At 33.3% G+C, this 16479-nt stretch overlaps 1 protein-coding gene across 7 annotated transcripts in view; it reads right to left on the bottom strand.

Annotated features, from left to right (window-relative positions):
* The window catches only part of RPS6KC1 (ribosomal protein S6 kinase C1), a 247207-nt gene that overhangs the window by 147639 nt on the left and 83089 nt on the right, over positions 1–16479 (bottom strand). For all 7 annotated transcript variants that reach the window (XM_074222641.1, XM_074222639.1, XM_074222646.1 and 4 more), the window contains 2 exons: positions 8400–8459; positions 5832–6194 (listed from right to left, as the gene is read on the bottom strand). In XM_074222641.1, coding sequence (XP_074078742.1) covers positions 5832–6194; positions 8400–8459 — 423 coding nt within the window. The remainder of the gene's footprint in view (positions 1–5831; positions 6195–8399; positions 8460–16479) is intronic.

Genomic DNA, 16479 nt, shown 5'->3' with positions numbered 1-16479 from the left:
ATAGTGGGATATGGGAAAGAATGTCTCAAAGCAGGCTATTTGCTATAATAATTTAAAAATGGGGGGGGGAGTTGCCACAAAAATAACTGGATAAATAAAATGAAGTATTTTAAAAAAATACTGATTTCTTAACAAGTCAACTTCCCCAAAAGGCTAGGTAATAGAAACCCATTTAAAAAAAGGCTCATTGAGCAATTATTGATTAAACCCCCCCCTTCTAAACACAAAGCGCTGTTTCAGGTGGAATAAGGTTTATAAGACCCAGAAATTCTTCCTGAAGCTTACACCTAGTAGACAGTAAGATAAAGTACATATAAGTACATATAAAGTACATAAGTACATATAAGACATGCAGTGTCCTGTGAGGTTTAAGAAGGAAAATGCATGGGGCAGCTAGGTGGTGCAGTGGATAGAGCACCAGTTCTGGAATCAGGAGGACCCGAGTTCAAATCCGGCCTCAGGCATTTAATTCCCTAGCTGTGTGACCTTGGGCAAGTCAATTAACCCCATTACATTGCCCCCCCAAAAAAAAGTATGAAGAAGGAAAGTGCAATAAAACTCTTCAAACCTAAGTTAACTTTATAATTAAAATGTAATTTAAATATGAGCCTTCTAAATATCAACTGAAATTTTATGCCATGGTAAATAAAATTGTCCATATGAACCATATTTTTTCCCATAAAAAATATGCAATTTTTCAGGACTGGGACATGAGCTCTTAAGGCTGTGGCAAGATAACAAAAAACTGGAAGGTCCTTTCCAAGGAATGGGATTGGTGAGAGAGTCATCACTATAAACCTGGCTTCCAAGGTGATAATCAATTTAATTAATAAAATAAAATCTTTATTACATTTGTAAATGGATGAAGCAACAAATATAGCTAATAAGCTTCATTTGATTACTCCTATATTTATCATATAAATTAATGCAAGGAAAGATTTGTTAACCTACTGATGGCAATGTTGTATAGAGAGAAACTTACAATAGAATAGATTCTTTAATGAAAATGACATACTGTGCAAGAACTAAATTCTAGTGATATAGTTAAATAGAAGAGAAAATGAAGAACGCCACAAGCACTAAAAAAAAATGTGGCCTTCCTGCAGTTTGGGCACAATGCATGCTTCACAGAACAACATTTATATGGAGAAATATGAGTGAGAATTTACTTACAGTTTTTCAAGTTGTTATAAAAGTAATCATTTTCTCAGTTAAGAACAGTATGAAAAAAGAGCAAAGAACATTTCTATATTTTTACAAAACACATGGATTTTCTTATACCAAAGTACTTCTGAAGATGTCTGAATTTGAGCTAAAAAAATTTAATGATAATTTTAATTGAAAATTATTTTATAACAAAAATATCCTCCAAAATATATGTATTTGGTGATGATTTTTTTAAAAATGAGTTCTTTAAATTAAAGCAATGTCCTTAATTTCATACTCCAAGCTAGAAGAGTTAAAGTGACTGCAAATTTACTTCATTATCTTTTCCTCAATACCCACATTTCTTATGAACTTCTTTAGTTCCATCATGTGCTAAGATCAGTTACCCAAACTCACAATCTCAGCATCACCCACCTCTCTTCACTCACCTCACACAGTCACTCAACTAACTAACTTTGATCTCTTCTCTCTACTCAGGATCTTATCACTAATCATCTGGACTAGGAGAACAGCCTCCTAATTGGATTCCCAGAATTTAAATGACAGTATACACTTTCCAATCTATCCTCCACATGTCAGCTATACTGATTTTCCTAAAATGTATATGTTAATGTCATTCCCTCTAATCAATAAAATCCAATAATCAATAATCCAATAAAATCCCTATTATCTCTAGTATAAAACTGATGCCCTAGTATTTGGCATTAAAAACCATTCAAATTTTCGTCCCAAATCTATCAGAATTTGAGATCCTCAAGAGCAAGAACAACGTTTTTTTCTTTCTTTGTATCTACTAAGCCTAGCACCTAGGAGATTCTTGATCAATACTTGGTAATTTGGCTTAATATTGACTGATACTACCTTTTTAACTTTATTACACACACATTACTACCCTCCACAACAACTGCAAGCCTGCTAAATAAATCTTCTTACTGTTCCTCACAGAATAGGAATAGGAAATTCAGAATTCCTGGTTTCCTTCAAGGATGAGGTCTCTCAAATGATATATAAACTGAGTCTCTCAAATTATGGTGCATTTTCTCCCATCATCTCACATATATTTTGAAAATATTTTGCATATATGTACATGTTCTCCCCCACCTAAAATGCCAAATCCTTCCTCTCCCCTCTCAATGCCTCTACCAACTTCCCTGGCTGCCTAGAAGGCTCAGCTAAAAATCTCATCTTTTATAGGAATCCCTCTTAATTCTACTCTGTTAAGTATTTTCTATTTATCATATAGGTTTGTGGACAGTCTATTTTGTATCGATGTGTTTCCTTATTATCTCCTCCATTAGAGTATAAACTTCTTAAGGACAAGAATGGGTTCTTTGGGTCCCTTTTTTGTATCTACAGCATAAAGCAGGTATCTTAAAAAGTTTATTGACTGATTGATCAAGGACAGGGTCAGGTCCACCTGATTTCTTATTACTTTTAGCTCTTTGCACAATTCCTGGCACATAGTGGTACTTAATAAATACTTGTTGACTGATTCTTAAAGATTTTATATAAACATTTTCTAACAGAACCATCACTAAGTACATAAAAATCACCATACTGTAATACAATGATATCCTCAAGGCACAAAGTCATATGTATACTTCAAAGCCCCATATTTGATTCATTTTTCTATCTTTCCTCAATGTTTCACTGACAGATGCACTTCTCATTGCTGCTAGTGAGCCTTCATAGAGCAGTTCTTCTCTACTTACTTCTAATTTATTGTGAATCTGGAAACAAGATAAGAAAGTCTATTCTTTTTTTTTTAATAAAATAAGAATTACAAGGAAGTACACAAACTTAATGTAATTTATGGCATCATTTTTGGCTGCTTAGAAACCTTTTATTTTTATTTACAGATTCCTGATTATATTTTGGATAGGTGAAATGTCCCCAAAAAATGATTACAGATTGCTGAGTTATTACTGTATTAGGTATATAAATGTCTTAAATATTGGATTTATTTATGTCCTAAATACCCAAATGGTAGATTGAGTTCATATATATGATGAAAAAAATTCAAATATTTTAATAACATTTTATTGTCATAGTCTAGAAAACAGTAATATCTAACATCAGATTTTTAGGAACATGGTAACTGACTTATCTCATTTACTTTATATCAAAATTTAGTTAATAGTGTCAAAGACCAGGTTAACAAAAAGTGAGTACAAAATAGTTTTAGGTTATAATAATTTATATATGAATTTCTGGAAGTTCAAAAAAAATCACAAGTTTGTATAAAACCAAAATTTTTTCATCTAATATCAAGTTTAAGAAATAATACATTAAGGGGTGGCTAGGTGGCGCAGTGGATAAAGCACTGGACCTGGAGTCAGGATAACCTGAGTTCAAATCCAACCTCAGACACTTAATAATTACCTAGCTGTGTGGCCTTCGGCAAGCCACTTAACCCCATTTGCCTTACCAAAAAAAAAAATTATACATTATGAACAAAATCAACTGAAGTCAACTAAGTTTAATTTCTGTTAAATTAGCTTGGTAATTAATGAAACATGATTAGTCTGTTACTTTTCAAAAGCTGGAACTACTTATGTGTAAAATGATAGCAATAGCTCATATTTATAAACCATTCCATAACTTTGTAATAAAATTTATATAATACTTTAAGGTTTGCAAAGAACTTTCTATATCTCATTTGATTTTGATACTAAAAAAGTATCGAAAGAAAGTTGAAGACAAAAGAAATAAACACTGAACAAGATAGAGAATAAACAAAACTCAACGACAATAAACTGGCTCATGATGGGGTAAAGAAGGAAGGAGTAGGATAAGAAAGATATTAACTTTTTTCCTCCTATTTTTCTCATGTCACCTCTTTTAAAGAGGTCTGCATCTCCTAAACAAATTTTTAAAAGATTGCAAATAAACATCCTAAACATAATACTTCTACTTTAGGAAGCCCCCCTTGACTCACAAGGAGATTACAAGCAGTGCCCTGCCAGTGGCTCTCCCTGTTCCACTCCATCTTTATCTCAGCCATCAAGGGAATCTTCCTGGTCATTTTCTGCACTATTCCCAGGATCAAATACAAAATTCTTTGCTCGGCCTTGTAAGCCCTTCATAACCTGGCCTTTTCCTACTACTCAAGACTTCTCATATTTTTCTCCCCTCAGCATACAATCCACCAGTGCAAGCCTTCTTACTGATTCTAACACCCAGACCTGGAACTCTCCATTCTCCTCCCCTCCTAGGTCTGCCTTTTGACTTCAAGACCCTCCCCAAAGACTTTCCTGGTTTCTATGACTTATCTCTCAGATCACTTAGCATTTATGCTATATCTAGGTATGTATGGTATGTATGTTGTACTGTGTATGTTATCTCTCCCATTGGAAGGTGAGCTCCTTGATGGCAGGGACTATGCTTTTGCTTTTCTTTGTATTTTTAGTACATAGCACAGTCCCTGGCCCCTAGTAAGCCCTGAATAACGCTAATGATAATAGCATCTTACCAATCCTAACTGTAATTCCATGACACAGTTGAAAAGAAAGCTTTCAAAGTGACTCTAGCAATGATCATGGACCAAGCACTGCATGGATTTAAATGGCAATGCCATTTCTTCCTTGAGAAAATTTGAAACAAGAAAAATGATTCTCACTAAAACGATTATCTTTCATAAAGATGAAAAAGTGGTGACCAACTAATCATAGGATTGTTTGTTTGTTTTTAGGTTTGTTTGGGGTTTTTTTGCAAAGCAATGGGGTTAAGTGGCTTGCCCAAGGACACACAGCTAGGTAATTATTAAGTGTCTGAGGCTGAATTTGAACTCAGGTACTCCTGACTCCAGGACTAGTACTCTATCTACTGCATCTGTCACCTAGCTTTCCCTAATCATAGGATTGTTACCAGGCAAAAGATTCCTAATACATTTAAAACTAAGTATGAAAAAATATATAGAACAACATGAATGAAAAAGATCAGTAGTAAGATAAATGTTTCTCTCTTGGGGTATCAAGTTTAAAATGTCCAATACAAAGCTAGCCAGGAATGTGGAAGGGGAGAAATATAGCTGGATTATAGATATAGAAGTAGATATAGATATAAATATGGATGATATAGATACAGATATAGTATGTATATACAGAAGAAGAGGGCCTTGTACAAAACCTTGGGAAAATCTCTTATGTTGTGGAGTATAAAATTAATGAGACAGAAAAGAGAAGGATCAGGAGTTCTAAATTTCATTTCTCATACAAGCCTGGGGGTAAGGGGAGGGTTGAGACAAGATCACTCCTGAATCCTTATGTATTTGTTCACAAGAAATAATTACGGAAAGTCAATGATCAAATTGGAAGAAATACTAAAATTCCAAAGAGAGAATTCTGGTTAAGGAAGAGAGTGACCTGTTAATTATAACTATCAAATTATGAAAAATTTTTCTGATGCCAATGAATGTGGAGATTTATAACTTCAATGGTTGTTCTACATAGCATTGAACTGAAAATAAAAAGTATATACCTAACATATATAGCATTATCTTTAAGTTTTAAGTCTATATATGTATAAAAAATGAAGCTTATACACATATAAAGACTATATGTAAAAACAGACATATGTATACATATATTTTTAAGTAATGTACATTTATACATATTTAAATACACATGCACACACAAAATGCAAAAATTAGATAAAAACCATACCTTGAACACCTTCCAAGAGCAGATCAACTCCTCTCTTATAAAAACTAGAGGCAGCTTCATAGTCTTCTTCTTCCTCCTTCTTTAAAGCCTGTTTTATTAATTCTCCTGCCTTCTCCAAATAATCTTTTTTGCCAAGTCTAGATTTTAGACTTCCAACAAAAAGACCACGACTTTCCCTCTCTTCTTCTGTTTTGTTTCTTTCTTTATCAGAAGAAACAGCTCCTAGAGCTGAAGTTTCTGGAGAAAGATTGAGACCAAAAGTTCTACTGGGAGAATTTTGATTGGATGCCATTCCATCATCCAGTTCAACAAGGGAGTCGACATCAACAGTCAAAGAGATCAGATCGCTGTCACTGGAGAAACCTAGATACATGAGCAAAAATGGTAGAGATATATTAATGCTAAAAATTAGTCAAAATTATAGAAATCTTACTATCTGGCTATTTCTATATGCTATCTCATAACAATTAGAAAAGTCGTAACTTTATTTATCAAAGCCCATTTCCACCTGTAATTGGCACTCCCTCTTTCTATTGTTGTAGCCAGTCACTGAACTTGTGATGATCTCAAACAAACTGAAGACAGTTTTAGCAGTAAAATCTATTTTTTCCTGAAGTTCCTTAGCTTTTATAAAGAAAAGGAGAATCATAATTAAGTATACTGGGCATTGCCAGATCCCAAAAATATAGTAATATAAACTTCACAGATGTGTTTTTAGATAATCTTTTTTTTTTTTTTGGTCTTTTTTTCAAGGCAGTGGGGTTAAGTGACTTGTCCAATATAACACAGCTAAGTAATTGCAGTATCTCAGGTTTTGAACTCAGGTCCTCCTGACTCCAGGGCTGGTGCTCTATCCACTGTGCCACCTAGCTGCCCCATGTTTTTAGGTAATCTTACACATTCTAGCTTAGTAGGAAATGTGATCCAATAAACTAAATAAAGGCTTGAAAATTGGAAGTTTTAATTCTCTGCCTATTTTTCCACAAGTTTGTCAGAAAAATTCTGTGCCTAAATATAGCTGAAAACACAAGAAACTGTCTAAATATTAAAATAATAAAATCATTTCTCAAAATTGCATAACTGTCTTTATAATAGTTTGGGAGATATTGTCTCAACATATAATTTTCATTTTGACAAATTTTATGGAGGTTCAGTTTAGCCATCTACATTAAAAATTAAGCAATGGAAGGGCAGCTAAGTGGCACAGTGGATAGAGCACCGGCTTTGGAGTCAGGAGGACCTAAATTCAAATCCAATCTTGTACACTTAATAATCACCTAGCTGTGTGGCCTTGAGCAAGTCACTTAACCCCACTGCCTTGCAAAAAAAAAAAAACTAAGCAATGGGAAGAAGGAGAAATTAAACATGGACCACCTCCTTTCCTTTTTTTTTCCTTTTAAAAACAAAATCAGAGGGACCATGGGTATGGACCACTGCATATACCATCAGATTTCATTTGTGTGATGGGCTTTTTCCCCTCTCTTCTTATCCTTTGGGGCAAGGTATGACTCAGTGGATAAAGATATATTTAGAAATGGTGAAAAACTATAGAAGTGAAATTATTTTTAAAAAAATCATCCAGACAAATTGTCTATGATCAATGCTGAATTTTCCCAAGTTTCACTTATGATAATAGAGGTTCAGTGATTCCAGAAATAATTAAAACAAACCATATTCCAGATTACTTTAATTGAGATAAATATACCAAAATATAATGAAATTTTATCTAGAATTAGGAAACTTGGTAAATAAAATAGGATGTACATCTATTAAGACAAATCTGGTTTAAAACACTAGAATAATAAAAGTGATTGTATTTTATATCTGACATTCAAAAAGAAAAATTAAATTTGAAACTTATTCAGAATTTTAAATTTAATTGCAATACCTCCATGAATGGATAAAATAATCTAGCTATAGAAGATTTCCCAAACTACAGCTGAAGGTAGGAGAAAGAGAGATACATTTGGAACTATAGGTGATGTAAAAACTGAAGATACAAATCAAAACTGTTTTTTTAAAAAAAAGTCTTCCAAGATCTGTTTTAAAAATTCCTAGGTACAGTAGATAGAATATTGAATTTCAGAGTTAGAAGACCTGAGTTCAAATTCCGGCTCAGACATTTAGCTGTGTGATTGGGTACATTAACCTTCCCTAGCCTCAGTTTCCTCAACTGTAAAATAGATTTAATAACAGCTCTTACCTCAAAAAGATTTGTTATGAGGATCAAATGAGATAAATTTAAAAGACTATTCAAACTTCTTAAACTTGTCAAGTCTAAAAACCAAATCAGCACAAACAACAGACAGAATTATGAAACCCTGTCATGAGATAGGCAACAATGTTGGCCTCTAGCCTCAAAGGACTTGCCATAAAATAATTATTATTCAATAATTTTCTGGGAAATCCTAAATGTAATAATTTTTTTAGATTTTACAAACAAGTTGAACTTGTTTTATTAATACATAATATAAGCAAAGAAAATGATTATAGTGTTTAGATTTTTAATGAAGATATGATATCATTGCAAAAAGTCAAATAAAATATGCTTATTACAAAAGATCTCACCTCCACCTTCTGATTGACTGGTAAGGGTCACATCATCAAGACCACTCAAATCTTTTCGAACTAAAAAAGCCAGAGAAGGAAGAAAAAATGTTATAGCATACTTGTGGACTAAAATTACTAACTTCCTTATCAAGTGATTTAACAAAGCATATTTTTCAATGACTATAAAGGTAAAAAAAATGGCTGACATCTAAATTGAAATTTCAGATGAATTATTTGCCATGTCAAAATATCTATATCACATTCTCAGTTTCATTTCTTTAATTTAAAAGATCCTTAAAATGTCTACAAAATATCTATATACACATATTTATATATATATACAGATATAGATATAGATATATAGATATATACACACACACACATACACACAAACATATAACACCTTTTCTCTAATTCCACTGGTTCCAATAGCGACTTTCTAAACACCAAAAGGACAAAAAGAAATCTAGGTCGATTCAATTTTTTGGACTCTAAACCTGTAAACAACTACTTATAATCAAAATTTTATGCAAAAATTCAAGATGTTTCTCATCAAAATTGCCCACCTACTACTACTACTACTACTACTACTACTACTACTACTACTACTACTACTACTACTCTAAGGGGTAGAAAAAACTTTGAGATAAAGGACTTCTTTTATAAAGTATTTCTACAGACCAATTTCCATTTGATTTCCTGATTCCAGTGCCATTTTATAACCTGTGGACACAGTTTTTGAAAGCAATGAAGATACAATGTTGGGGGGAAAAATTCTGGTTTGCAAAGCAAACTACAAAAGAAAGGAAATGTTGAGTTAAAGGTCTTCTGTCCACTCTCCGGTGTCTTGTCACTATTACTATAAGACCATCCATCACATGGTGCTGTTTCATGCCCTGGGTGATTTTCCTTTTTAACATGTACAATAATGCCAAAGTGCAATAGGAAAAAGGTATGTGTACTCAGTTTCTTGGCTTTTGACCACAAAAATCTAGTGATGCAATCACTTCCTCTTATTTCTCTAAATTTACTAAATTCAACACTAGTGCAAGTGATTCAAAACTGATAGATTATTAAAATGGCCTAAGAATAAAATTCCTTGAGTAAACCACTCTGGTAAACTTATCAAAAATATCTTTTGCAAACTAGGGGAGTTGGGAAGGGAAGGAACCCAAATTGGCTGCCTAAAGATACCTTCTTAAAATCTATCTAATTTCTACATCAGTAGGCAAGGAAGAAAAAGGAATATTTTGTGTAGTCAGACTTGGGGGATAAGAAGTTAATATCAGAAAATTAGACCAGTGTCTACAACACAACACTTCAAGCTACACTAGTCAAAATTAATAATAAAATCCTGCAACTTTATACCTGAGGCTGAGCAATCCTAATAGCTGAGAGTGTCCAAACTTCCATCACTTCCATCTCCTGGTTTCCCAATTCTACTTTCTTCTGGAGGCCTTTCTAGTACCCCCAGCTCTTAATGCCTTGTCTTCTAAGACCTCCTCCCATCTGTTCTGGATATGTGTAAATCCTGTATATACCCACTTATTTGTATGTGAGCTTCCCTATTAGAATGAGTATTCTGTGAGGGCAGAAACTGTTATCACATTTCTCGTACCCCCAAAGTTGAGCACAATGCCAAGTACACAGGAAACACTGAACAAATGCTACTTATCAGTGACTTTCCATCTCATGCTTGGGCATCTTGCTGACTTGCTGTGCACATGAATTCAGTGTCCCAGGATCTATCTATCTGTTTCTTACACAAAAACACACATATACCTTCCACATACTACTCTGGGAACAGAAATCAAAGCATTAGCCTTCTTGCTTCTGGATAGGCCTGGGGATCCCCTTTGATGGCTGTATTCCTCATCCCTCCCCTGAGGAGCCCCTGGAGGGTAGGCACCTCTCTCCAGTGCTTAACCTTCCTCATAGGTCAGGTTTAGTAAATGTTTTTCCTTTCTTCATTCCCTCATTCATACAGAAGGATAAACTACATTCATGAAACAGGAATAAAGGAATGCTATTCTGAGGGTCTGGTATTGGAAGAATATGAAAAGTGAGTGCTAATTATGAATCAGAGTAGGTGCAAGGACACATTATGCAGTGAGACCAAGTCCAAGACAGAAATTCTCCTGGCCAGCAACTACATGAGAATGAACAGAGTAGCTCCTAGTGGAGAAGACTGCTTAGGAGCAGTCACAATTATACTGGGAGTAGATAAACTGGCATTCACTTTCTATTTTCCTACTTTCCTGCTAATTGTTTCCTGAATTGGTTCCTAGAGAATATAACCTTACTACTCAATCTGATTTGTATACAAATAGTGTATGGCAGAAGGGATTAGAACCTTTTAAGCAAGAGAACAGTTACCAAATAAGATAAAGACCAGGCAGATATGCAATGCTCTAAGCAAAAGCTAAGAAATCAGAAGGTACATCTTTCAGAATTACAGGACATTAAAGGAAGAAATAATAGGTGCTCAAGCCAGGCAACTTGAACTCAAAGATGTATAGGTAAGCTTCTCAGAGTCCATACAAAATATACTGAACATATAAACAAATACAATTTATATAAAGGAAAAAACAATCAGAGGTCAAACCATACTTTATAAAGAGTGTCACCATGAAGAGTAAAGATACATCTTTCACCATCACCAGAAAGTTAAAAAAAAAAACAAGGCTTTTTTTTGGAACTGAAACATGGGAAAATGTCAAAGGCCTCTATGAAAATGTTCCGCCTCCAGGTTCAAATCACAGAAATTCAAGTCTCAGGACCATTAGAGGGCCCCAGGTGACTTATGAAAAAAGCCACTGCAGAGATGAGGGATTTTATTTAGCATCCCAGTTCACCTATCTGCCCTCACCTTCAATGCTTTGAACTCCTCAGAGTAAGGTAGTACTGTGAAATCTGTCTAGGAGATCACCTCTAAAGGAAAGGCACCAGCCTAAAAAGGTGAATTGTCATAGTGCAGATTTCATACTATAAACTATCAGGAATCTGTATTTGAAGGCTACCTGTCAAAAAGATCAGTTTTCTTTGGAACAACAGGTGGTCTTCTATGATTGACTGTACATAAAATACATGGTAGTATTAGTATTAGCTGATAACCTTCCGGAACTTACCACCTGGGGTTCCAACTATTGCCAGAGTCTACCAAGGAGAGTTTCTACTTTGCCCTGTAGTAATGGCTCATGGTTCATAAACAAAGCAAGAAACCTAGGCAGTAGTTGGACTCTTAATAGGATAGAATCATCTTTATAAGACATTACTTTGTGCTGCATTAAATTCTATGTGCTATGTATGAGTTAGATCAAATGCAAAAGATATGCAAGGTAAATCTAAAAATACAGCTCTCAAAAAAAGGCTTAAAACAGATGTCTAAACTTATATAACTTATAAAAAATGTAGTCAACTCTCTTTCAGTTTATTACTGATATTACATATAATTAAGAAACAAACCTGATTACATCAAAATTTGAAAAAAGGAAACTAATACATTTCCTCTATCTTAAAAATATACTTAAGCTAGCTTAGTGGTCTATGCTGCCACCTAGGCTATTCAGAAGCAAAATATAGGAATCAATCATAACAAATGACATTTATACAATGTTCTGAGGTTTGCAAAGAACTTTATATATATATATATATATATAATATTAATCAAATAATATTATTTATATACATACTATTGTTAGCATTTCATAGAAGAAAAAAATGAAACCCAAGAAGTTAAGGAACTCACTCTTGGTCTTATTGTTAGTGAGTACCGAAAGTGGAATCCAAAACCATATTTCTCTGGACTTTTAAGTGTAGCACTATTTCCATTTCACCAAACTAATAAAATTAAGATATGTGAAAGAGAAATGGACCACCATATACATAAGAACTTTTGCTCCAGCCAAACTTCTTTGTATATAATTTAGTCTCTACCATTGTGTAGTTCTCTTTCATAAGTCTCTTTCAAAAAAAATCCAAAACCCTTCTTCACTTTAACAAACTATGTCCCTTTACTTCAAAACTAGGCTTAATCCATCAATGACTAACTCTGTGACTTTAGAAAAAAATCATTTAACATCTCTGAAGTTAGGTTTTCTCTCACAGGTAAAAATAAGAGTTGGGCTAAATAATCTCTAAAATACCTCCAAGCTCTAAAATTATAGGAAATAATCAAATTCCAGGAAGCCTCCTTTAACTTATTTTAACAATAGTTTTTATATATCCATTAGTCCAGCATTCACAAGACAAAGGTATAGTTGTGGCAGTCAGAAAAATGAATGAAACTTTGAACTGCACAAAAAGAGGCAGAGTTTCCAGAAATAGGGAGGTGGCAGTCCCACCATATGCTGCTTTCATCACCCCTCATCTAGAACAGTATTCAATTCTAAGTAGTGCAATTAAAATATCACAATTAAAAGAGGACAATAATAAGCCACCAGAGAGTGTCCAGTAGGGCAACCAGAACATTGAAGGGTCTTGAATCTATATACTAGAAGAAGAAACTGATCATGTTTAGCTTAGATAAAATACAACACACATACACAGAGGATGGGGTGAGGGAGTGAGGAAAATAATAGTTATCTTCAAATATCTAAATGGCTGTGATAAAGAGAAATAACTATACTTGTTCCATTTGGCCCCAGAAGGGAAAACACCAGGAATAACGGGAGGGTGGAAATTGCAAAGGGACAAAGATTTCACTCAATGTCAAGAAAATCTTAATAATTAGAACCAGTCACAAGTAAAATAATCTATTTCTCTAAGCATTAGTGTCTCTCTCTCCCCTCAAAAATCTTCAAGGAGAGCCTAAAAATCACTCAGAAGAGATTTTCTGAAAGAGAAATGGACACACACAGGATTCCTTTTGTGCATGAGTTGGAATAGATGGTCCCTGAAGACCCAAATCTCAAATTCCATGATTCTATTATTTCCTTTCTTTAGAAAATCCTCAATGAGGAAACTCCTACTTCTAATAAAGATTAATTTCTGGTTTTCAATTTTTAAGAGAGTTTGCATTAGTATTAAGAATTAAATAGTATGTCCACAGTCACATTAGTATGTTATTTTAAATCCAAGGCTTCGTGCTTCCAAGACCAGTCTTTCATATTACCCTGCACTATCACCAACATTTATATAGCTATATGAGTATATAGCTATATAATTTATATATATATATATATATATATATATATATATGTTTTATAACATTCTCCAACCTAACCCATTCCTATTGTTTGATATCCTATTCAAATATCAAGGCCCAATTTCATTAGCTCATCCTCTACAAAAAACTTCCTTAAACTTTAATAAAAAATAAGTACCTTTATCTCTGAATTCTTAAAGCATTTTGACAATATTTCACTTAAATACTCATCATTTTCTACCATTAATTTTGGTTATTTGTATAGGTGTTATACATCCTAACTAAATACAATATAATGCCATGATAAGGCAAAAAATCTATCCATATCTGATTTATCTTTGTACTTCTCTCAGCTCTACTACAGCCTCCAAAGAACGAAAGCTGAGAATCCTCCCCAAAGTCAATAGAAAGCAAAGAAAATCTAAACAAGAAAAATATGTGTATATTTGTATACAAGCACATATAGCATAAGAAAAACTACAATCAGAAATAAAAAATGAATTAGTCACGTAAGAAAGCCTGTGCACTTCATAGGTATCCACGCACTGTCATGAGAACTAGAGGAAAGTGTACAATATGTTGGAATTCTGGTGTTTCATTCTTGTGATGAAAAGTCATTCAAGATGAGAAGGCATGGATGATTGCAATATATGGAATTGGAGCTCTCATACTGAAGAGCTAGCCGATCCATCTAAATACTTTTTAGCACTATGTCTTATACATAGTATGAGACAATGATCAACAGAAACATAAGAAAAGAAAAATCCCAACTTCAATAAGTAATTAATATATCACTGAAAATTTCAGGGCTAATCAATAGATAATAGAAATATCCCAGGTGTCAGTTTAAAGTTCTAATAGTGCCACCTAGTGGACACAAAATTAACTTCTTGTATTTATAAAAAGCTTATTAAAACATTTTTAATACTTTAAAAAATACCTTAAGTAGGTCTTGGGTTTGAAATTTCTCTTAACACAAAAATAATTCACATTTTAATCCTAATAGATAATATTTCTTTGAAAATTAATCAACCAAAATTTTTTATTACCTCCTGAAAACAAGAAAAATAAAGTGATATTGAAATAATTTTAGAAGTGTAATTTAATATTAATATGATTAATTTTCAAACCAAAATGAGATTAAAATTTTGCCATTTCTTTGACTAGAGAGATTGAATGAAAGAGGAATACCTCATAACAATATGATTTAACTACTATCCAACTTGCAGCAGAAAAATATATTATATGATTTTTTAAAATCCTATCCAGTCCCACAGTTACATAATTATTTAATGACATGAAAACTTAAAGATACTATCCTTCTAACAAATATCTTCATTTTCAAGGCTAAGTCATGTGACAGACTAATTGCTCCTCCCAGACATGGCAATGTGTCAGTGGATACTTTGAGAGTTCTTAATCTATAATTTATGGGCAAAAAGACAGGCAAGTTTTGGTGTATTAACAGCAATTTTAAGTGCATTCGCACTTAAGGTTACAGTGCTACAAAGAAAACTGTATAAGTTCCATTTGTGTAGCAGTTGTGAACATCAATTTTTCCCCTAGCCTTTGTTTTGATGTATGCACCTGGAAAATGTCCTTTCCAAAAATGCAAAGGAAGTCAAGTAATGTACTGGAGAAAGGAAATGACACAAGTGAACAGATGAGATTATACAGACATCAAAGGCTCTGATAACAAGGCCAGTATGACAATAAAGCGACTTATAACCTTAAAGCAACCAAACAGATGAGGGAAAATATTTCAAGAAGCACAATGTTTCATTCTTATCACGGCTGCCTAATTTCCACAAAGTCATGCAGGTAACTCTGTAGTTAAGTTGAATTCTAGAGAAAGGCAAAAAGGCTGTTAATGAAAATAAGATGACATCACTAATTTATCTTTGAATTGTGCCTTTAAAAAGACCATGTTACTCATTCTTGAACTCTTCAAGTGGAGAAAATAGGGTGAACAGCAACTTTGTATTTTTTTAATCTAAGATTATTTCTAAAAATGATCACAATGAAACTAAGGATTGATCCCCTTAGTACAATGATTTTCTATTAGATTGTAAAAAACCAACATTTGTTCTAATATCAACCTTTATGTCCTAGAAACAGGGCTATGCAGGTTGAGAAATCCAAAATAAATCCAAATATGTCCCCATCCTCACATTCCATCAAGTGGAAACAACATGAACAAAAATAACTAAGGCCAAAATATAAACAGAGAAAATACAAATTAATTTGGGGGACAGGAGGAAGAACTAGAAACTCTAGAGATCAGTTCATTTAAGAGCTTTTGCTTTCAAAGAGCACTTTTGGGAGTTAAAATTAAACAGGATCTTAAATGATCAATAAATACTTTTTGATGAAGAAAACTATCAACTATGAGAATGTATTGAAGAAGGGGAAAAGTCTTTTTGTGATTCATAATTCCTTCCTAATTAACATAAAAATATACTCTGTTATATATACAAAATTATGTGTATACACATTCCCATATGCATCCACACAATATACACAACTTCAATCCATACTAGTTTGTCAAAAGGTCTAAGATATAAGAGAATTAAATCAACTAAATGCTGATATATAGAATCATAAGAAACCTTACAAGATAGTTTCCATTGCTAATTTTAAATGGCAAGCACATACCCTAAATTTCACTAGTTTTCTTCAGAAAAATTTCATTCTAAGACAAAATAGTACATATTGATTTCAAACATGACTACAAATAATGCTCCATTAGGCTCAAGCATCTGTTCTCTGAGCATACTATAAAGGTAATCTACTGTGTATTCTATCTAGGCAATGAGAGTCCTTGAAACAGAAGAACGCATGCTAAGGTTAGCCAGGTATATATTGGCTTATCCCCTCTTGCTCAGTCCATCTGCACACTCAATCAAAACTATGAAAAATCATATCTACCTTCAAAACTACATTTATAATACT

The sequence above is a fragment of the Macrotis lagotis genome, chromosome 2, assembly GCF_037893015.1.
Source record: "Macrotis lagotis isolate mMagLag1 chromosome 2, bilby.v1.9.chrom.fasta, whole genome shotgun sequence".
NCBI lineage: Eukaryota > Metazoa > Chordata > Mammalia > Peramelemorphia > Peramelidae > Macrotis > Macrotis lagotis.
The sequence above is the reverse complement of the archived record's forward strand: the minus strand, read 5'-3'. Positions and strand labels throughout refer to the sequence as shown.